Below are 23,470 nucleotides of genomic sequence, written 5' to 3' on the forward strand. Positions count from 1 at the left end.
ATTTTTAAAATTTCACTGCAGAGCTGGGAGTTTGGCCTAGTGATAGAGTGCTTACCTAGCCTGCACGAAGACCGGGGTTTGATTCCTCGGTACTGCATATGTACGAAAGAAGCCAGAAGTGGAATTTTGGCTAAAGTAATAGAGTTCTAGCCTTGAGAAAGCCCAAGGAAGGTGCTCAGGCCCTGAATTCAAGCCCCAGTACAGGCAAAAAAAATTCACTCCATTTTCTTTTTATAAACAAGGAGCTGTGTTTTTATACGTTTCCTGCAAAATATACACTAGCAATGTTCTTGCTTTGCAGAGATAGTCTTTGAGATAGTTATGCAGTCTTCCTGGACATTTTCCCCATCTTTACAGGAAATGAAGACTCCTCACAATAAGAAATGAACAATAGATTGGCAAGTGGCAGAATCTAGTGGTTCTTTTTTCTTGCATGAAAATTAGAACTAGGACAAAAAGTGTTTTGCATGTCAATCAATGAATTTTTTTCCAGCTCCCTTGCTTTGCTGGCTCCAGGCTTTAATCTCATTCCAGGGCATAACAATGAATATTTCTCTGCAATGACTCTAGGCAGCTGCTTGAGTGCCTGCAGTTTTACTAAAGTGCTAGCCAGCTGGTGTAAGGATTCAGTCAGCAAACCGCATTTGGGCAAGTGTGGCTGAAGAAGCTATTAAAGTACTTTAGCAAACTCAGCTGGCAGAGCTGGTGATGGCCTGTAGGATAGGGTTGTGGGCCCTGATGCTCTGGCAGCTCAGCAACCTGCTCCTGAGAACCTCTGGGGATGATATGCAGCACTACCAGAATGTGCAGACAGACAATGGCAGCTGGGAACCAGAAGCAACACAGGCTAATGGCTCCATGGTGTCTGGTCCCACACTCTTCTCCCTGGATTACCATCATGTGCTGATCCCTTTTGAGATCACGCTCTGGATAATATTAGCCTCTCTTACCTTTCCTGTAAAGTTTTCTAATAGTAAGTAATCAGGGGTTTGCTATATATTATGAAAGACATTCTTTGCTTAGGAGACCAGGGGGGAAGGGATCTGGAACATTTGTTTTCTTTATGAACATTTACAGATCAGTCACTTGCTGATGATTATTTTCAATTACTGGTAGTCCCTCAGCAGACGGTGGACATCCGTCCAGCATGGTTTAGACTACTGAGAATCTCTATTATTCAGGAAATGAATGGAGAGGATATCATGGTAAAATTGGGAGAAAATATACTTGATTAAGTTCATTGTAGATACAAAATCAACTGAGTGTTGGGCAGACTTCTATCCTAATTACAAACTTGTTATATTTACTGGATATTTCACCTATTTCTCCTTTAAAAAATAGTTTTTGCCATCATTCAAAATTTAAGTGGAAAACCTCCTAAAGTAATTTCAGCAAGTGGACTAGAAGAACACTTATGTTTTAACAGTTATGGTGTAGGTCTCCTCAAAGGATTCATTCTCCGTTATTTTTCTTCCATTCTGTAGCAATGCATCTGGGAGCCTGGGATGAAGCTAAGTGATAGGGTGTTTGACTAAAACAACTAGGTTTTCTCTGAAGTTCTGTAAAACAACAAAGAAAAAAACTTGTTATTTTCCAAATTTGAAAACATTTTAATGAGAGAAAGATCCCCTTTCTCACATACTATGGAGTTCAAACCCTCTGAAGGTGGTTTTAAGGTATTCCATTCAGCTCATTTACTAGATTGAAAAGATTTTTTTGGAGGGACTATAAATCTTTAATTAGACAAAAGCTGCACAAAATAAGCAATACACTCAGCAGAGATTAACGTGTTTCGGTAAAATTCCCCAACCTGGCTTAGTATGGGCTTGAGTATATAAATATTTTTTTGCATTTTTTATTGTAATTAGTAAAAGGGTTACATGATATTTGCCAGATAGAAGGTGCATTAATTCACATACATTGATACCCTTTCACATGTCTTGGTACCCATTTCCCCCCCCCCACACCGCCCACCCATCTTGGTTTTCCCCCCTTCCCTATCAAATTTCAAATATCCAAATACAAATAAATTCAATATATCAGATAACAAAGTGAGATACTATAACAATATGAGATAACCAAGGGACACAGCAAAGGAGATGAGAGACAACATAGTACATTAAGGACAACAATCATTCGTTATATGGCTTTTGTTTCAATATCCTGGAGGTCCTTTCAATTAGCTTCACATTATATGGCCTTATGTATCAAGATTTTGCTCTATTGCAGATCTCTGCTAGTAGAGCCCGAGTATATAAATATTTTCATAGATTATGTCCATTTTGATCATAGCTCTTATCTTCTTCTTTTTTTAAGAATTTATTAACGTTGATTTTTACATCATATTTTAAATGACAAGTTTAACATACAAGTGTTCAAGGAGGGAATCTCTATTTACAATCACTGGGACTTAGTATTTAGAACTTAATCACAATTAGGCTAAGGGTTTGTATGTCATAGAAACATTAAGAAATAAAACATTTTATCTATAGAGTCATAGGTTTTTATGTCTATATAGTTATGTTTGTATTTCCATTACCATGTCCATAGCTTTGGGTATGCAGTTATTGAGTCCTCGCTCTTGTATTCTTTGGATTTATTAGCCACATATTAAGGATACCATGCACCTTTTTATCCTTAGGTCTTGACTTGTCTCACTCAACATGATTTGCTCTAGATTCATCCACTTCCCTGCGAATGCCATTATTTTATCTTGTCTGTTGGCTATGTAGAATTCCATTCTGTTATATATACCACATTTTCTGTATCCATTCATCTGCAGTAGGGCATCTGGATTGTTTCCATTGCCTGGCTATTGTGAATAGTGCAGAGATGAACACTTGTTTTTAATCTTAGTGATATTACAATTATTCTTTAAAACAGTCAAACTGTCTTCATAAAAAAAGTGAGTGGCCATATATATTGTTTCAGAATCACAACCAATGGCAGAATACCATTTTATGACAAATTTGTCATTTCTAAAATAAGTCATGTTCACAATTTAACTGTCTTTTTAGGTATTTATTTATTTGCTTATTTAGTGGCAAAATCTTTGTATGTAGGGCAGGCTACCCTGAAAGCCTTGTGATTGTTAGAATTACAGGCATGTGCCATCACGTATGATAACAGTTTTATTAATGTAAAACATGCTTTATAATTTTAATGCACAAAAGAGCCAAATTTTGTAGGACCAGCTATACTAATGGCAAAAGTCTTATTAATTGTTAATATTAGAATGACAAGTCATTCATCCCCCATTTATTTAAGAGGACTGTACTGAGCTCACTAATGGATAACTTTGCCATAACCTTAGTAAGAGAATATAAATTTTAAACATTCTCTTTTTGGCATCCATTTATCCATTCACAGATAGTTCATTTTCCGTATGAAGCATTATGATGCATTCATGGACTATAGAGTTAAGATTCCATCTTGAATAAAAGTAGCTTTCAAATTACCCAATGCCTCAGGAAAAAAATGGTTATGTAAAGGATAAAGAGGAAAGCAGCTTGGCATCATCAGAAGAGAAATCAGACTGTTTGGGGCTATTTAAGATATTTGAAAAATTTGGAACCAATATCTAGAACATGTTAGACAGCTGTTAAGTGTGTATTCAGGTGATTAAAAACTTCCTTCTTATTCATTCCTACAACTTAAAAATGACAATTAACACCGTTTATTTTTTTCTATTGGTGCAATGAGAGAATCAAATGGGATAATTTATGTGAAAGTGCTTATTGAGATCACTGAAAAGAAAATTGTCCCTCAAGAGTCAGCTAACTTTCATTATATATATACATATATGTATTATATATATATCTTATTTAATAATCTAGCTGGGTGCTTGTGGCCCACATCTACAATCCTAGGTATTCAGGAGGTTGCAATATGAGGATTGTGGTTCAAAGCCAGCTGGGACAGGAAAGTCCGTGAGATTCTTATTCCAATTAACGATGAAAAAGCCAAAATGGAGCTGTGGTTTGAAGTGGTAGAGCATGAACCTTGAACACAAGAGCTTAGGGACTGTGCCGAGGTCCTGAGTCAATATGCTGGAGAATGTTGAAAGGGGGGACATAAATCAAGAAGCATTGTACTTATAAACTGATTTGTTGAATGCTAACTTCTTTGTATACCTACTTAAAAATTACAAAACTATAATTAGAATTCCTTAACAAAGAAGAACTGATTTAAAGACTACAAGTGTTTTTCAGCCCTTATTACTCAACGAAGTTGCTTGAATTATGGTTCTCAGTTATGTGATCGTGAGAATAGAAGAATATTTCTAGCTTATAAATACATTGTTTCCCTTTTGAGATATGAGCCTATATTTGAAATTTTCGTGGATACATGAGTAATTTTGTTGTGAATACTTCTTTCCATTAGTAAATATTTTATCATTACAGAGACAAATGCTTCCATGCATGCCTCTGCATTTTAAGTTATTATTAAAATGGAAAATATGAAATGACAAGGAGCTATTTTCCTGAAATCATGAGGCTTGACAGGAAGGATGACATATAGCAGTGATTGATCATGAAGATGTTATAATATTCTGGTTTTTTTTTCTTTTCTAGTATTTCACCTCTATAGTAAGATGTCCACAGTTGTACCTGAAAGCTGCCTCTTGATCTTTGTAGGTCTCATTATAGGAGGACTAATTTACAGTTTAAACGATAAATCTCCACCAGTAATGGACAGTGACATATTTTTCCTGTACTTACTTCCACCCATAGTCCTTGAGGCAGGAAATTTTATGCCCAGTCGGCCATTTTTTGAGAACATAGGGACCATTTTGTTGTATGCTGTAGCTGGAACCATGTGGAATGCATTTAGAATAGGTCTTTCTGTATATGGCCTATGTCAGGTGAAATATTTCAACCTTCAAGATGTGTCATTACTCCCTAACCTTTGGTTTGATAGTTCGATTGCTGCAGTAGGTCCTGTGGCTGTACTCTCCGTATTTGAAGAAATACATGTGAATGAGAAACTTCACATTTTGGTATTTGGAGAATCCCTTCTTAATGATGCTGTTACTGTTGTAAGTGTCCCAGGCCTGGACTTTCTAGGTAATGAATTTCTTTAAGCTCACTCAAGATATATAAAAAGGAATATAATTATGTTTAGGTCACCATTAACTTTGTCCAAGTGTTACTATAGCAAAGCGAAAAGACTAGGAGACTTTCTCTGCTTTTTGATTTCTTGAAAATCATAGGAAATTGGGATTCAAAAAGAAAATTAGTTTATTCAGGGCCAGAATGTTGGCCTAATGGTACGGTGCTTGCCTAGCATGCAAAAAGACTTGGGTTCAATTCCTCTGTATCATATACACAGAAAAACCAGAAGTGGTGATGTGGCTCAAGTGGTAAAACACTAGACCTGAGGAAAGCTCAAGGACAGTGTGCTCAGACCCTGAGTTCAAGCCTCAGAACTGGCAAAAAAAAGAAATTAGTTTATTTATTGGGATAATATTAGTTAGCAGTCACTAATGTGTTTTAGAAAATGGCAATGGTTTCTTGCTACCATATTAAATGCTATAAATTTATTAGTTGAAAACTAGATAAGCTGAGTGTAGGTGGCTCATATCTATAAACCTAGATGCTGAGGAGTTTGAGGTGGGAGGATTTCAGTCCAAAGCTAGACTATGCACAAAAATCCATGAGACTCATCTCCAATTAACCAGTAAAAAGTTGGAAGTGAAGCTATGCTTGAAGTGGAAGAGCAAGCAAGAACATGAGGCCTTGAGTTCAAATACCAGGACAGACAGACAGACAGACAGACAGACAGACACACACACACACACACACACACACACACACACACACACACACACAAATAATAAAAGCTGAGAAAATTTTTCTTGGTATTTTTAGTTTCCCACCAGAAAAGTATATCATATCTGTGAAGAATATTATCACATTCGATGATGATAGCTTCGAACCTTGATCCTTAGATCTCAGCCTGCTGAGTAGCTAGGATTTCAGATGTGAACTACAGGCACCTGGCTGGAGAGAAGACTTCTAAGGACATGTTGGGGAAGAATGTGGAGTTAGAAGTCTTCAAAGTTGAGTGACTCAGAAATTAGAAGGGTATATTTGGGCATGTTCTGATACATTTGCTCTATCTTCCTTATACAGGTACTCTATACGCCGTTCAAATCGTTCAATGAAATGCTATCTATCAATCTGAAGGATATCCTTGCTGCAATAGGAAAGTTCTTTTTAGTTTGAATAGGAGGAACTTTCATTGGGTTCCTGTTTGGCATATGTTCTTCCTTTACCACCCGCTTTACCAAGACCATCTGCATCATTGAACCCCTCTTTGTCTTTGTATATAGTTACCTTTCCTACTTAACTGCTGAAATGTTCCATCTCTCAGGGATTGTGGCGTAAGTATTGAAACAAGATTTTAATTTAGATAATTTCTTTTAAGGGTTGATCATATCTCCTAGAGAAGAGATGGAAGTCTTCCCTTTATGCTTTTCTAAGATCTCTTTTACCTCTAAAGAGTCTGCTGGTCATACTACCATAAGAGCTATATCCGCAGTTAAGTTTGTAGGTTCTCTGTAGAAGTTAAAGTTCTAGATTCCCAACTACCTTGACAATTTGGATTCTATTCTTGTATAGTGGAAATTCTAAGAATCCTGTATCTTTGTAAAGTTTATAATTCTCATACATTGGTTTTACCAAAATATAGTTCCTGTCTGCCCTATGCTATCTGTCCCCAAATAGGTATCACATTACTTTTAATAATTTTTAAAAATACATTTTAAGAATTTTATTGATTCTTTTGTCAAGTATACAGGATATGCTGTTTTTCTCCTATCTATCACTGGAAGAGTATTCTAAAGAGTATTAAATGCTTCGAATTGGGGTTTAGGCAGGTCATCTCATTTTGTGTGTTAGAATAAAAAGAAATACTGTCTTCAAATGCTGGAGCTTTCCAGAAGCTTAGAAGGAAAAAAATTAAAAATGGCTTCAAGTTTCAAAGAACTAATGCATTTAGTGTACTCTTAAGTTCTGAAAAGGATTTAGTGTGGATAATAAATGGCATGCTGCAGTAGCTAGAATGAGTTTCTTTTAGATAAAAAATGTTGTGGATTGAAAGCAACGATTGTATCTTGGGCCTAGGTCATTGTATCTTAATTTGTAGTAGTTCAAGCTTTAAATTGTCTTTGGTTTTTACTGTCTGTATTATCTATTACCAGAGACAAACAGAAAGAACTAAGGAATGCATGGAATTAAATGTAACATTTTAATGTTAATTCTTCTAATCCAGGGCATTGCCAAAGTTTCCAAAATGGTACATTTTAAATAACTTCTTTTTTTGAGCACCTGGAATTTCAAAAATCTTGACAATATGAGGATGGTTTGCAGGTGTGTTTTGTGTCCAGAAAGAATGTAAAATAGGGAAAACAATGTTGTTAAGACTATTTGCTGCTTATGAAAACCTCCTGGGGTTTAACATGTAGCATCTTCTATTTTGGGTTAAAATTACAAGTGTCCTTTGAGGCTATGATCCAGTAATCTTAGTTCTTTTGCCTGCTACACCTAATGAAGAAGGATCTTTCCTTATTTTTTTTGGAGATGGTTGAACCAAACCCAGTAAATGGTTGTTTTTATTCAGATTAATGGATTTAGTTCTGGGTTTTTTTTGTTGTTATTTAAAGCTGCCTTAATATCCTTTTTAAAAATGTACACCTGTATAAAATGTCTACATTGATAAACTCTGTTATGCAGAATGTACTTTGAATACAGTTTAAAAAAGAACACAAGGATGATTTTAAAATATTTAGAGACTCCTTTTGTAAGATATTGCATCGATATAAAAATCAATTAGACTGAATATTGGATTAAGAAATTGAGCACTGATATTTGCATCATGTAAATGACCAAAACTGATAGATAACTAAGGTTTTAAACATACAATTAAAATGGGTAAAATAATTCATGTAACAGTGAATTCATAGGTGCTAAAAGTAAATGTTAATAACGAACATTTTATCATTTTTTATTTTATAGTTTTTCCCAATCGAAACACAAAACTTCAAATTTTCTGAACTTACTTCCTTTTCATATTTTGAATCTCAATACCTAGTATTATAAGCTCTTGGTTTAATCCATAGCATTTTTCCTGAAGCAATATCAAGTTTTCAGTATGGCCATAATAAAAATGATAGTTTAATCTGGTGAATATAATGTAACTCTTCTATTAATTAAATAAAAAATATATGAAAAAGCACACACAAAATGATATTTAAATATGAAAAATAGTTTTTACCAATCATGCAGCTATTTGTTGACTGATTCAATGTGTTACGCATGAAGCAGATATATCATTATAGTTAGACTGTTACTTTAGAAAAGATTTCCTTCTATTTTATTGCATTTTCCAGTAACTTGGAAAACAAAGCAGAGAAAAACTGCGCACATTCAAGTGTTGATCACTTTTACAGAAATTATATATATATATATATGTACAGTTTCTACCTAGAGGACTCAGGTTCTCAGAATGGTCAATATCATCATTGATTTGAGTTGTGGGAGGATGTTAGAAACAACTGTTCAGTCTAAAAAGTAATTAAACTATTAAGAGAACACTTTTTTCCTCTTAAGTCCATGAAGCATCCAATGCTAATTATGGCTGTTTTTCCAGTGCTATATCACATCAACTGTAGAACTAATTCTGTTCCCTTTCAATAATGCATGTTTTTTGAAGCCACTAAGCCCCCATTCACTTATATTTCTATGTTAGGTTATATTAAATATTTCTTATTTTGGTTTTTTATTGCATTCCCCAGACTCAAATTTATTATCCTGATGAAGCTAATTATCTCTATAAAAATAATTAGTATAAATCTGATGATCCTGGAACATTTTGGGAAAAATAAATATTGCTGAATGCACTAAAATTTAGATTGACCTTTTTAAGAACATTTGTTATGTTCTTTGTAACTTAAAATCTGAAACTATACAAAGTTTCACTAGTTTGGGGGCATTTTTGTTTTTAAAAATCCATGTATTGGGGCTGGGAGTTTGGAGTGGTAGAGTACTTGCCAAGCATGCACCAAGGCTCAGGTCCGATTCCTTGGTACCACATACATAGAAAAAAAAAAGCCAGAAGTAGTGCTGAGGCTCAAGTGGTAGAGCTTTAGCCTTGAGAAAGCCCAAGTACAGGGCTCAGGCAGTGAGCTCAAGCCCAGGACTAGTAAAAAAAAATCACCACAGATCCTCACCATTAGCTGCTATATAAAAATGTATACATAAAATATATGAAAAGTACAATTTTATTATAATGAAAATTACTTTTTTGTATCATACATGTATGATAGGTAGATGGATTGACGGTTAGATGCTTGGCAAACATGAATTGGTTTCCTCAGATTTCAGATTGCTCTATAATTCGGTCAGAAAACTGTTAATTTTCAGTATAGATTAGGAGAACATTTGTTCATTAACTGTGATTAGGTCAGATAACTGCTACTGTCTAGTCTTATATTTAAGACTTTTAATAAATAGGCATTGTTATTAAATGTCAAGTTTACATCATTTTTTGTCAGATAAAATATAAGAATGGCCATTTTTTTTGCCAGTCCTGGGGAATGAACTCAGGGCCTGAGCACTGTCCCTGGCTTTCTCAAGACTAGAGTTCTATCTACCACTTGGCCACAGTACCACTTCTGGCTTTTGTATGTTTGTGGTACCAAGGAATGAAATCCAGATTTTCATGCTTGCTATGCAGGCACCCTACCACTAGGCTAAACTCCGGGCATGATATACACAGTTTTTAACAGTGTTTTCCTAATATAAGAAACAGAGTGTGAGGTTATTTCTGTGGATTTATAGTGATCTACATTTTACAAATACTTTAACGTAATTCTCTGGGTTTATGATGAGTTTGAACTGCACTAATGCATAAATTTTATAATTTATGTGTTCTAAATATGACAATACTTTATCCAAACAAATGACACCAATAAGCATAACATTGTTGCACCTAATTCAGTCTTTACACTTGTATTATAATTCTGATGGCATATCAGAACTATAGGAATCTAGTAGCCATTCCCTTTGTTAGCTCAAGTGGTACAATACTTTGTGCCTTACGGGATCTTCCACTTTTGGATGAGTTTGCCTTCTATCTCATTTACATACACCTGCCTTTACCTAGCAACTGTGGTCTCCTTTATCTCTAGTTTCCACACAATAACTTTGTATTTGCTCTCAAGTCTAATTCTCACTTAGAATTTTGAACTTAAAATTAAACTACATCCCAGTGCAAAATAAAATCAGAAAATATGACACCACATCTTTCTTTTCCTTTGCTTTTCCTTTTGGCTTCCTTCCTTCCTTCCTTCCTTCCTTCCTTCCTTCCTTCCTTCCTTCCTTCCTTCCTTCCTTCCTTCCTTTTTTTTTCACTTTTAGGGCTTGGACTCAGGGCGTGGCTGCTGTCCCTGAGCTCTTTTGCTCTGAGCTAGTGCTCTAGTGCTTTGAGTCACAGCTCCACTTTCGGTTTCTGAGTGGTTAATTGGAGATGAGTCTCATGGGGACTTTTCTGCCCAGCCTGGCTTCAAACTGTGAGCCTCAAATCTCAGTTTCCTGAATAGCTAGGATTACAGAAATGAGTCACTAGCATCCAGCACACATATTTCCTTTTAATTATGGCCATTGCTAGCTTGGGAACATTTATTAAAGATACTGAATAGAAATGATTCTATTTATTTGATCTTTTTTTTTCTTTTTTCCCCTTTTCTTTCTTTTTATTTCTAATTTCAGAGCTTGAACTCAAGCACCTGTGGTTTATTTACTTTGGTTGGCATGGTACTACTTGAACCATAACTCCAATCCAGCATTTTCTGATTATTTTGCAGATAGATTCTCATGGACTTCCTTGTCTGGTCTCCAACTGATCTCTTCCAGGCCCAGCCTAGAGGGGAGTTCTCAGCTTAGACGAGAGCTAGGATGCAGTTGTGAGCTGCGAACAATCTCTCTACATTTTGTTTCATTTCTTTTGAAATCGGTGAAACTAACCTACTTACACTCATCGTAGATGAACGGATTAGATGTACATTAAACCACTTACATTAGAACAAAAAAACAAATAATCACAAAGCTGATCCTGCTCCCCAATTCCCCTTTTAATTCAAATGTTGTCAAAGTCCTAAATAGGTTCTATTAGATGGCTTTCCAGCAAAGCTACTCTGGCTTAGCCATGTTGCTCCACTGTAGAATCCAGTGCCAACAATTATCTCATGAAAGCGGCAACAGCTTTGTGCTGAGAATAGTATGAGAAGAAAGCTGTAATAAGACTTGCACAGTGTGTAGGCTTAATTGTCACTTTTTTGATAAATGTAAAGATGAGTGAGTGCATGAGTGAGCAGGGGAATTTTACATATGACACCCTGAAGCCACTTCTAGAAAAGAAATTGCTTGTCTTAATCTCTTGCTTTATGAGTCATATACAGTCTTCTCTGTGGAGAAATAAATCTAGAACGTGATTAAATGACATTCTTAAATATCCTATACTTAAGGAAGAAGGTAAAGTGAATTTTCTAAAGATCTGTAATGAGTCAATGGCAGGGATGACCTTTTATTTTAGAATGTAATTACCAACAAACACTTCTACTCACATGGCAAATCAATATTGGAAAATTTAATTAAAATCTAGAGTCTTCTTGTAATGACTCTGAGAATCTTTCATCAAAATAAACAAACATGAAAGATTTAAGATAGCACCAAAAAATTCAAGGGTAATTCTTTTAAGAGAAAAAGATATTTAAGGCTTTTATTTTTTTTTATTTTTGAAATCTTCTTGGCCTATAGGATTTTGTAAACATAAATGATCCACAGAATTCATGCATTCCCTTAACGTCTGTACAAAAGGACTATAATAGCCTAATAAAAGGTGTTTTGAGAGATGGAAATGCTTCACTGTTATCTAGGCCAATGATATTTAAAGTGTTAGCCCAATAGACTTGTGCTGGTCCATAAACTAGTGAGTACCACAGAAATTAAAAACTTTTATGTTCAGTATGCTGCTAAATAGGATACTAAATAGATTACATTTTATAGGTCTCATTTTGATTTACTTTTCTAGTGATTCATTCTTATTAAAAGAAACTGATCATTAAGTACAGAAGTATATAAAGGTGTCTTTTAGGTCAAAGTGATCTGTGGAAAGAGTCATTCAACAACAAATATACGAGATACGATATCAGGAGTTGGTCATTGAAGAAGGCCCAGTGTATGCTGGGTGCGGGTGGCCACACCTATACTCATAGGGTCTCAGATACTGAGAGTGTTGCAGCTCAAAGCCAGGCAGGATAGTAAGTTCAAAGGACCCCATCTCAAGCAAGAATTAGGCAAAGTCATGTGTACCTGCCATCCCAGGGCTAAATGCAAGACCCTATTTCAAAATCATCCAGAGTGAAATGGGCTGGAGTCATGACTCAAGCAGGAATTGGCTTGCCTAGCAAGCATGAAATTGTGAGTCCTAACCCCGGTACTGTAAAACGGGCTGAGTCCTCCAAGAATACTGGGTGAGTAGTAGGTGCTCACTTGGAGCTTAGTGCTTGAATTTGAATTCTGGAGTCACATTGATATCTGGAGTAAGAATCCTTGCTCTGACTATTTCTAGGTGAATAATCTAAGGCATGTTACAGTACTGTAAGTTAACCCTAAAATGGGCATAATAAAAATGCGTAATTGATGCAGTTGCTCTTAGGATTCAAAGCCAATGCTTGCAATATACTAGTGCCTGCTATAGAGGATGTGAATAAAGCATATTAGTTATTATTTAGGGAGGAAAAAGAGCCATTAGAGTAACTATGACTTAGGACAGATATGCCAAGATATACATTTTTAGGAGTGATGCAGTCTTCAAAAACAAGGAAACATATTTGTCTATTGCTAAAAATATCAGGCTTATTTAACTTGTTGAATAAAGGAAATTTTTTTTGCCAGTATTGGTGCTTGAACTCAGGGCCTGGGTACTCTCCTTGAGTTTTCTCAAGGATAGCACTTTACTACTTGAGCCACAGCACCATTTTTTGCTTTTTCTGTGAATGTGGTATGGAGGAATCCTTCCCAGAGCTTTGTGCATGTGACCCTAGCACTCTATCTCTAGGCTATGCTTCTGGCCCTTGGCCATTGTTCTTAAGCTTCATTTTATTGAATTTATTTTGAGTAACTATCAATTGAAAACCAGTGTAAGCCTATACATTTACATCACGATTGAACATTTTGTGATTAACCATTTTCCTCTTCAGGTCATGAGGTATTAACAAACTGGTTGCAAACCCCAGAATGCCAGGTTTTTAACTCAGTGCAAGAATGTTTACTTAGCAGTCACAAGACTCTGGGTTTGATCCCCAGAAATATAACAAAACCCAAATCCAAAAACCTGCTAGAGCTGACTAATGAATACTTTAATTATTCTTGTAAACCTAGACAATAGATTTGTGTCCTGGAGCCCAGTTTAGGCTACATTATGAGTCGGTGTCTCCAAAAAATGAAGCAATTCTAGTTACACTGGACTTATAGGTAGGAAGATCATAAATCCAGACCACAAGTAGTAGTGTCTTGAGAGCCTGAGTTCAAATCCCAGTACTTCCAAATATTTTAATCTATAGATTAAAATTCCCTGGTTAATTGGAAATGGAGACTTACAGACTTTTCTGCCTGGGCTAACTTTAAACGTAAATTCTCCAAGTCTCAGCCTCTCATATAGTTAAAATCACAGATGTGAGCATTTGGCACCTGGCATAATATTATATTTTTTAATATTTTCACTGAAAAATGATTTCTATGTTTTAAAAATAAAAGTTTACTTTATTAAAAAATCATGAGGCCGGATGCGGTGGCTCACACCTGTAATCCTAGCTACTCAGGAGGCTGAGAACTGAGGATCAAGGTTCAAAGCCACCTAGGCACAGAAAGACCTGAGACTCTTATCTCCAATTAACCTCTAGAAAATGGAAAATGAGGCTGTTGCTTAGGAGTAGGGCAGTAGCCTTGATCTGAAGAGCTCAGGGCCCAGGCTAAGTTCAAGCCCCATGACCCACACACACAAAAAAAACAAAAACAAAAAAAATAAAAACCCTCATGGAGCTATTTTTTCCTTTTAATTTAGAAGCCTAAGAATAATCAAGTATTTGTTGGTTGCTAATATGCAAATGAGGAACATTAAAATATGGTTGCTTTAATTAGTCTTCCAAACTTCTTCAAAGATATACTCTGTTTTTGTTTTGTTTTGTTTCTGATTTACACCAGTAAGAAGCTGTTTGGGATTCTAGTTTGGATAGTGAGTTGGGCAGAAGTTTTAAGGGTTGTATTTTAAAGTTTATAGTTCTGGAGATTGAACTCAGGACTTCTGGCATGCATGGCCAGTGTCCTTTCTCTGAGCTACATCTCCAGCCACTCTAATCCAAACAACAAGGTTGTTTTTATGATCTCCTATTGTATGCTTTATGTTGTTCTCATTGTATAAGACAGCCAAGAAAACTTGAAATCAAGGCCCTTGCTTTTCTGTGCTTTTATAATCTCAATCAAGCACAAAAAAAAAACCCACACTGGAAATGATAGGTTCACACAGAAATGAAGATAAGAAACAAGGAATGGAACAACTAAGAGATAGGATGAACTGTAATGTCAGGGTCTGGATCAGAATGCAAATAGAGAAGGAAAGATTATGGTAACCTCAATGCAAGCCAAAGGCAGGAAATTATATTTTATCAAAAAGAGGAGAGGTTGACTTCATGGTTTCTTCTATAGTGAGGACCAGGAGGTTGTAGCTTTGTCTTCTTGATTTCTCTTTTGAAAAAAAAGTTAGATGTCATTAGACACTACATAACTTCTGGTTCTTGTTAACTACTTTCGGTGGTGAGGGCAATTCATCAGTACCCACTAATGAAATCCTCCAGAAGGTGGCCATGAGGCATTTAGTTAATTTTTTTAAAACTTTATGCATATATTAACAAGTTTTAGCAATCTCTAATTCCCAGGACTGGAAACACCTGTCCCACAGTGACAATGCAGTTTGTCTATGTTATTCATTAATGAGAATATCACAGATATTCAATAAATATTTACCAAAGATATATATATATGTATATGCATATATATATGTATATTTGCCAGTCCTGGGCCTTGAACTCAGGGCCTGGGCACTGTCCTTGGGCTTTCTCAAGACTAGAGCTATACCACTTGAGCCACAGCACCATTTCTGACTTTTCTTCCATGTATATGGTACCGAGGACTCGAACCCTGGTTTTCATGCGTGCTAGGCAAGCACTCTACCACTAAACTCCCAGCCCTATATTTTATTTCTGTAAAAATTCATTTATATGTGCTTCCCAGTGCAAGTCAGCCTGGCAAGATATTTTTAGAGCTTATTCATTCAGGACTAGAGCTCTACCACTCCAGTCTTCATTTCTGGCTTTTTGATGGTTAACTGGAGATAAGAATCTCTTGGATTTGCTTACCCAGGGTGGTTTCCAACTGTTATCCTCAGATCTCAGCATCTTGAGTAGCTAGGATTACAGGCGTGAACCACAAAAGTGCCTGGATTTCCAGCTAAGAACTGACTTTTTCCCACCCTGGGTCATTAAATAAGGCTAAGAACATTTTAATACTTGAAAAATCAAGCGTATCTATGTAGGATCATTTGTGTCTTTTAATGAAATGGCATTGTAACATGGAAACCCCAGAAGCACAGGTGTCAGAGTTGAGTAATGGTCTGTAAAATATTAATTGATTAATCAGTTAATCTATTTGCAATTCGTGTTATTGATGTGACAATTACATGTAAGAACATATGAAAAGTGATTCAAATATACTATACACTCAAATATTAGCAATTCCAAGTATCTTATTGAAAGTGATCTCTTTAATAGTGAATAAAAAAGTAAATTTCAATCTTGATTTATTTCTAAATTTTATTTGAGTTTCTTTCCTATTTTGATCTTTCCTTTATTTGTGTGTCAGTGCTGGGGCTTGAAAGTAGGGCCTGGACCATGTCTACCTCTTGAGCCACAGCTCCATTTTTGGCTTTTTGATGGTTAATTGGTGATAAAAGTCTCATGGTTTTTCTTGCTCAGCCTGGCTTTGAATTGTGATCCTCACATCACACCCTACTGAGTATCTAGGATTAAAGATATGAGCCACCAGTACCCAGAACTGTTTCCTTTTTTATCAGCTTTTGTTTTTGTGTGGCCCAACCTAGTTATCAAACCATATTTTTGGGTTTGCAAAATTGTTTACAGCTTACAAAAGAGAACATAATGATTAGCAACAATCAGCCTGTATGCAAATTATACCTCTGGTTCATTGCGTATACTGTCAAAGTGATGTCATGTCGTCTTAGATTATAAATTAGTTAAGAACAGCAATCTGACATGAAGGAGATCACAAAATTCTTTCAGAAAATGTTAGAAGAAGCAATTGGAAAATGCCTCAACACAGCTTTGAGTGTTTAATCGTGGTGTCTGATATATGGTGACGTTGATATATTCTGGATAATATTTTAGTTACTTCAAGATATTTCAAACTGAAAACAAAAGAATTATCCCGAGCTGGGACATTAGGGAGCATAGAGTAGGTCAAATATTTCATCAGGTGTTCAAGGTGAAGGTGTTGAGAATCTCATTATTCTATTTCCCTCACATGATCACAGATTAACACCAAGCAATGGCCAGTTGAGGCTATTGAACTGTTGTTCTTGTTGTTTTTAAATTGAAGCACAGAATGAGAAATGAGAATAAACATAGCATGGTAACAGGTGGGGAAACAAGAAATGCATCATAATTATCAAATCACCAAATTCTATTATTAGTAGATTATTGAGCATCGTGGAAGTAAGGAAATAAATTCTCTTGAGATTAATGATTTAATTTACTTAAGGCTTTTGATACTCAGATCATTTAAAGATATTTTTATGACTACTCCATAAGATTTCAAAATAAAAAAATAAAAATAAAATTTGCTATCCCTAATAAAAGACATCATCTCTGAGACATACTTACACCAGGAATTCACACAGAATTATTATTGAAAGTAAAAACATCTATAACAGATTGAGAGCAGATGGTTGGTTATTGCATTTGGAAGCAATGGTTATTTACTAGTTGACCAAGCCTATCTACTTAAAGTAATTGAAGCTAAAATGAAAATAGGGTAATTTAAAACATTAAAACATCTTTGTCCTGAAACATTGAACATTATGTAATTTGGCAGATAAAACATATATTAGTAATAATGCTTGCTTGAAAACATAGCAAATATTTTGAAAATAATTACCATAAAAATTCTCCTTTTGAATGGTTTTGAAGACAAGAGAAAGCCAGAGAAGTTTTTTAAAAATATTTTTTCGTCTCGTGTTCCCAGGGTGGAATAGCCATAAACATTTCTTTTAAAAAGGTTCATTTTGGACTGATGCTATGAGAAAATTTCAGTGTTCAACCAGTGACAGTATATACAGAAAGCCAAATCAGTAAGAAAATGTAGATCTAATTTCCAAGAAATGGAAAAGCAAATACATCAGTGGAAGAAGTCACACTTGAAAAGTATTAAACCATCATTCGCATGAAGGAACTATCTTGAGTAGATTTGAAATATATATGGTGGCAGTTAATCTAGAGACAAATTCCAAGATAAGTTACTTATTATCCATGTGACCTTGAGCTGGTTATTTAATCTTTCTCCCCCATTCATTTATAGCATGGAGATGGTAAGAATATCCATATTATAAGGACAAATGTTAAGAATTAATGGAAATGAAATAAGTCAAAACACTTTGAAGGTTTACTCAACACAAAATAAGCATTGAAGAGATGCTGGTTATAATTTTATGTAAATATATGCAAGTAGGTAAAGGAAAAGACATTTTAAGCTCTTTAAAAATGTCTTAAATTAGTTTCCTTTTAAGTTTCACAAGAAAAAGCCAGGACTTCTGGAGTACAGCAATCACTGAGAACGTACAAGTACTTTAAGGAATTTTCAGGAAATCTTTGAGTCCTTTCTGACATTAAAGAAGCTCAAGGAGATCTTTATCATTTCCATTCTGAGGAATGATCCTAGGATCTCTCACTAACTCTAGAAGGAAGCACTCCTCCCATCCCAGGGGCCTTTTGTAAGCTTGGGTTTAACCAGACTTGAAATATAAACCCAGTTCTTTGTAGATTATCTACTACTTTGGGGTTTTACATATGGCAATTTTCTTTTCTTTTCTTTCTTTCTTTTTTTAATCAACCATGGGACTTGAACTCTGCAGAGGTCTGGGCTTGGTCCCTGAGCTTTTCAGCTCAAGGCTACCGCCCTAACCCTTGAGCCACATAGCCACTTCCGGTTTTCTCGAGGTTAATTGGAGATAACAGTCTCACAGGCTTTTAATGCCTGGGCTGGCTTTGAATCGCGATCCTCAGGTCTTAACCTACTGAGTAGCTAGGATTACAGGCATGAGCCACCATGCCTGGCTTGCAATTTTCTTACTATTTCTTTCCGGAGGAGATAAATTTAACTGTTAGCAAGGATATGTGTATCTATCATTTCTCTTTCCCCTTCCCTCTCGCTTTCTCTATCTAAAGTTGTTTAGCTTTGACTAGCTATGGGCAAAATTGAACTCCTGGCCCATATCTTTAATCAGTACCTCCTATTCCCAGTTTGGCATTCTTTTTTTTGTAAAAATTACCGCATTTATTTTCATTGAAGAAAATATAATTGAAGGTACAAATGACTGGGACTCAATGGAGGGTGAAATATACCTCTCTATTCATTACCTTAAGATAAGAAATGACATTTGGACAATCTGTAGTCTATAAGATCATCTATACCTGAATTTCTTTACCATACCACTCCTCAGTTTTTAGCACACACACACACACACACACACACACACACACACACACACACACACACACACACACACACACACATATATATATATCACCAGTTTGGCATTCTTAACATAACAGCTATTAATTCAGGTAATTTGTGTGTGTGTGTGTGTGTGTGTGTGTGTGTGTGTGTGTGTGTGTGTGTTACATTTTGAAATGGTTCTGTTCCAAGTAGAAAAACTTCTGTTTGATTGTAGGGTCTAAAATGGGGGCAGAAAAATGGCATGCTATAGGTCTTCTCCACACATGGTTTAGAAATCATTAAGTATCTAGGATATGGAAACAAGAGCTTTATCTTGTATGATTGTTGTTCTTAATGTACTATGTTATTTCTCTTTTGTTGCCATTTGGTTAATCTCATATTGTTACTGTATCTGACTTTGTTACCTGGTGTATTGTATATAGGTTTATTTGTTTATTTGAAATAGGAAAGGGAAGGGGGAAATCAAGATGCTTGGAGGGAGTGGGGGAGGGAAACTGGGACAAAAACATGAGGAGAATCAATGTGTGACTAGTAATGTATCTACTACCTTGTGAATATAACTGTAACCCCTCTATACATTACCCAGACAATAAAAAATAAAGATTAAAAAAATTAACTATGAAGAATTGACATGTTGCTCTTGCATGTATAATGTTTCCTCCATTTTTGCTTCTGGTTGCCTTGCCCCAATTCTTTTTTTTTTTTTGGTAGTTTGTATTTATTTATTTATTTATTTATTTATTTATTTATTTATTTATATTGTTAGTAAATAGGTGCCGTACAGAGGAGTTACAGTTATATAATTCAGGTAACAACTACATTTCCTTTAGGACAATGTCAGTCCTTCCTTCCCTCTCTCCACTTTCCCTCCTCACCCTCCCCACAAGTTGTATAGTTCATTTTGAACGTAGTGTCTAGTGAGTACACTGCTGCATGTGTTCACCTTTTGCCCGCTCCAATTCTTTAAACATCTGACTCTATAATGAAGATCCACAGGAGGAAAATCTTTCAAGCTAGAAATAATTTTGGTGGATGGCTAGGTGCAATAAAGTATTCTTGAGGAATACAGGGAATTGCTATTAAATAGGAAGAAGGGAACAGTTTTGAAAGCATAGTAAAATAATAAAAGGGATGGCATTGATTAAGATGCATTGTAGTCACAAACTCACATGTTGAACTGAAAACCCCTTTGTTCAACTACTTGAAGAGAGAAAAAATAGAATAATGAAGAAAAAGAAAGCACAGGGGTTAGAATAAAGTAGTTAATGCTACCTGGGCATTAAGAATTACTTTTATTAACACACGCTACAGGATAAAGTTCTCATATTAGCACCTGCCTATTAGTCGTTTGCTGCCAACTAATGATTAGAACAGGATAACCTTATTAAAGGAGGGCAGATTAGACAATGCCAATTATGATAAAGCAGGCAAACCAATTTTTAACACACAAAAAATTAGACATTGTCATTGATTTTGAAAACTAAGCGTACAAAATTCTTCAAAATATTATTGTATAAATTCTAAGAAAGTAGTACGGTTTTCATATTCTGGAACAGAATAATTTGCCTCAATAAGAAGAATTCTGATTCATCTTTCAATAATATTCATGTTTGTTACTTCCCCTTAAAGATGAATGAGTTATTACTGTCACACATTTGTTTTTCCTTCTTTAGAATTATCACCTGTGCTATGAGCATGAAACGTTATGTGGAAGCTAACATTTCTCAGAAATCCCATATGACTATCAAGTACTTCATGAAAATGTGGAGCAGCGTTAGTGACATGCTTATCTTCCTCTTCCTTGGCATTTCTACCATTGGAAATAGTCATGAATGGAATTGGCCCTACATTTGTTTCACTGTCATTTTCTGCCTGATATGGAGAGCATTAGGTATGGCACATGCTGTTGTTGAATACATAAACCTATGCCAGTGGAATGTGGGGCTGTATTGGAGTCCAGAAATTTAAAATTCCAATAGGCTATACTTTGTATTATGTTCATTTATGCAGGGAGAACTTAATAACAAGATTTAGAGACAGGTTCTGGAAATAAGATGGATTCAAATCCTATTGTCCTTCCTTTGCATCTTGGCTAGAGAAAGTTATATAATCACTCTAGGACTTTACTTCCTCAATACAGTCAAAGTGGAGTTGATCTTGGTGACATCTCTCAGAGATTGTGAGAATTACATGAGAAAATCCAGTGAAGGTGCTTGACAAAGTGACTGGCTTCATGTAAGTTCTCAGTAAATATTTTAACTATTATAAACACTGCTCCCACTTCTGCTACTTTTTCTGCTACTACTACTATTATAATATAGATGAATATGACAAAATATAAATTCTCCTACAGTTACAAAGAATTCTACCCAACACCACTGCTTACTCTAAGATGAGATCTGAGCAGAACTAGTAGTCCTTTTCTTTTTTAAAACAAAGAAAGTTAGACTATCAATTACTTTTCCCTAATTATCTAATACCTTTACAGAAGCTCCATACATTTAATGCATGAAATTACTGTTATAGAGGGATTTTATCTCCCTGCCTCTCCCTTTACATTTTTACTCATTTACAAAGGAGTAAAATTCACCACTTCCTTTCACTCTATTTTATCGACTTCCTGTCTTAACACACATGATTATTGCTTAGTAATATCAGCGCTGGTGTTATTGAGGGACTGAGTGAATCTTGGAGAATTCTGGCTCCTGCAGAAGCACTATGCATACCATCTGTGCCTTTTCCTCAAATCCTGGAGGAGGTTGAGTGACATCTGGTGTCTCCCCCCCGACACACCTGCTATATGGTTATTCTGGCTGCAGCTAAACTTTTCCCATTCCAACCATGACATTAAAAAAATCCCATTCATACTGAAGGGGAATATATGTATATATATATTTTATATATATATTTGCTTCATGCAGAAAGCATCAAACATGCCTGATAAAATGATCTATCTTTGTATTCTTCTATTTTATGATATTCATAGGAATTGGGTTGATCGTTTATTATCTTTTCTTGATATTTACACCACAAATGAAGGATTTTACTGTAGAGTTTTCAGTAGAAGTTGTGAAATTTATTTTCTCAACAGTGAGAGGCACATTAGGAAAATTGCTTAGGGTTTTAGCGATGAATACTTAGGCTAGGCTATACTTTATTATCCATTAAAATGTGTTTAGGTTACACATTAACAGTGACATTGTCAACTGAATATCATATACACTTATAGAAGGCTATTTCTAGCTATTCTGAGCTTACAGGAAAAAAAGAAACCTCGCTTAGGTCGTAACATTTTGTTTCTCATTTAAATATCTTAAAAATCAAATTGAATATAAAACCTACTTTGTGTTCCTATGCTACCAAAAAATACTTACAGATAAGAAAAATACCAAGGATGGTGGAGGATATTTTCTACAAGATGTTAACATCTACTAAGAGAGCAAACACTAAATGTTGGGACGTCTATAGATGGGCATATATATATATATATATATATATGTAATTTTCTGTGAAAAATCAGGAGACGAAACAGGCAACTTACAATAGCATCTTATTTCGAAGCACGCATATCTATCTATCTGTCTATCTATCTATCTATCTATCTATCTATCTATCTATCTATCTATCTAGTAGCCTCTAGGACAAAGACAGAAGCGTAGAAATCCCTATTATAAGACTTTGGGATGATTAAAATATGATATTGTTTTCCTTTCGGACATTAACCATATTGTCTCTATTTTTGTCTTTCTTGTGGCTTAAACTCAGGACCCTTAGGCTGTCACTGAGCTCTTTTGCTCAAGGCTAGTGCTCTACCACTTTGAGTCACAGCTCCATTTCTGTTTTTCTTATAGTTAATTAGAACTAAGAGTCTCATGTACTTTTCTCCTAGTCTAGCTTTGAACCACAATCCTCAGATCTCAACCTCTTGAATAGCTAGAATTACAGGCACAAGCCAGGGTAAGTCAGGTTTTTTCAGACTCTTACACATTTTCATTAGTTGATATTTGACAGCATTTTCACTGTGCTTCTTATAGGGATTCACATAACATCAGTTTTTTTTTTAAGTAAAACATCTGGGTTTTGTCAGCTAGTATCTGATTAGCAAAAAGAACTTGAGCTTTCATTTAGAGTTATACTATATGGCCTTATGTATCAAGATTTTGCTATATTGCAGATCTCTGCTAGTAGAGCCCAAGGTTTCTACTGATTATGACAAATGAAGGGAACCATTGAGCCTAATTTCGTTTGAGTTTGGCTTACTTCACTTAATATGGTATTTTCTAAGTCTTTCCATTTCCTAACAAATGGGGCAATGTCGTTCTTTCTGACAGCAGTATATAATGAGTGATTGTTGTCCTTAATGTACTATGTTATCTCTCATCTCTTTTGCTGTCCCTTGGTTATCTTATACTGTTACAGTATTTCACCTTGTTATCTGATATATTGCATATATGTGTATTTGGTTATTTGAATCAGACAGGAAAGGGGGAAAACAAGATGAGGAGTGTGGGTGAGGGGAGAGAAATGGGGACCAAGACATGAGAAAGGGTATCAATATATGTGAATTAATGCACTTTCTTTTCTTTCCTTTTTTTTTGCCA

At 35.3% G+C, this 23,470-nt stretch overlaps 1 protein-coding gene across 1 annotated transcript in view; it reads left to right on the forward strand.

The window, feature by feature from the left end:
- The first annotated feature begins 738 nt into the window (after positions 1 to 738).
- LOC150041094 (sodium/hydrogen exchanger 2-like) overlaps positions 739 to 23,470 on the forward strand; it is a 49,005-nt gene continuing 26,273 nt past the window's right edge. The window contains 4 exon segments of the mRNA XM_090327128.1: positions 739 to 973; positions 4,575 to 5,038; positions 6,135 to 6,385; positions 20,543 to 20,760. Coding sequence (XP_090183254.1) covers positions 739 to 973; positions 4,575 to 5,038; positions 6,135 to 6,385; positions 20,543 to 20,760 — 1,168 coding nt within the window.

This window comes from Megascapheus bottae, chromosome X, assembly GCF_031878675.1.
Source record: "Megascapheus bottae isolate mThoBot1 chromosome X, mThoBot2.hap1, whole genome shotgun sequence".
NCBI lineage: Eukaryota > Metazoa > Chordata > Mammalia > Rodentia > Geomyidae > Megascapheus > Megascapheus bottae.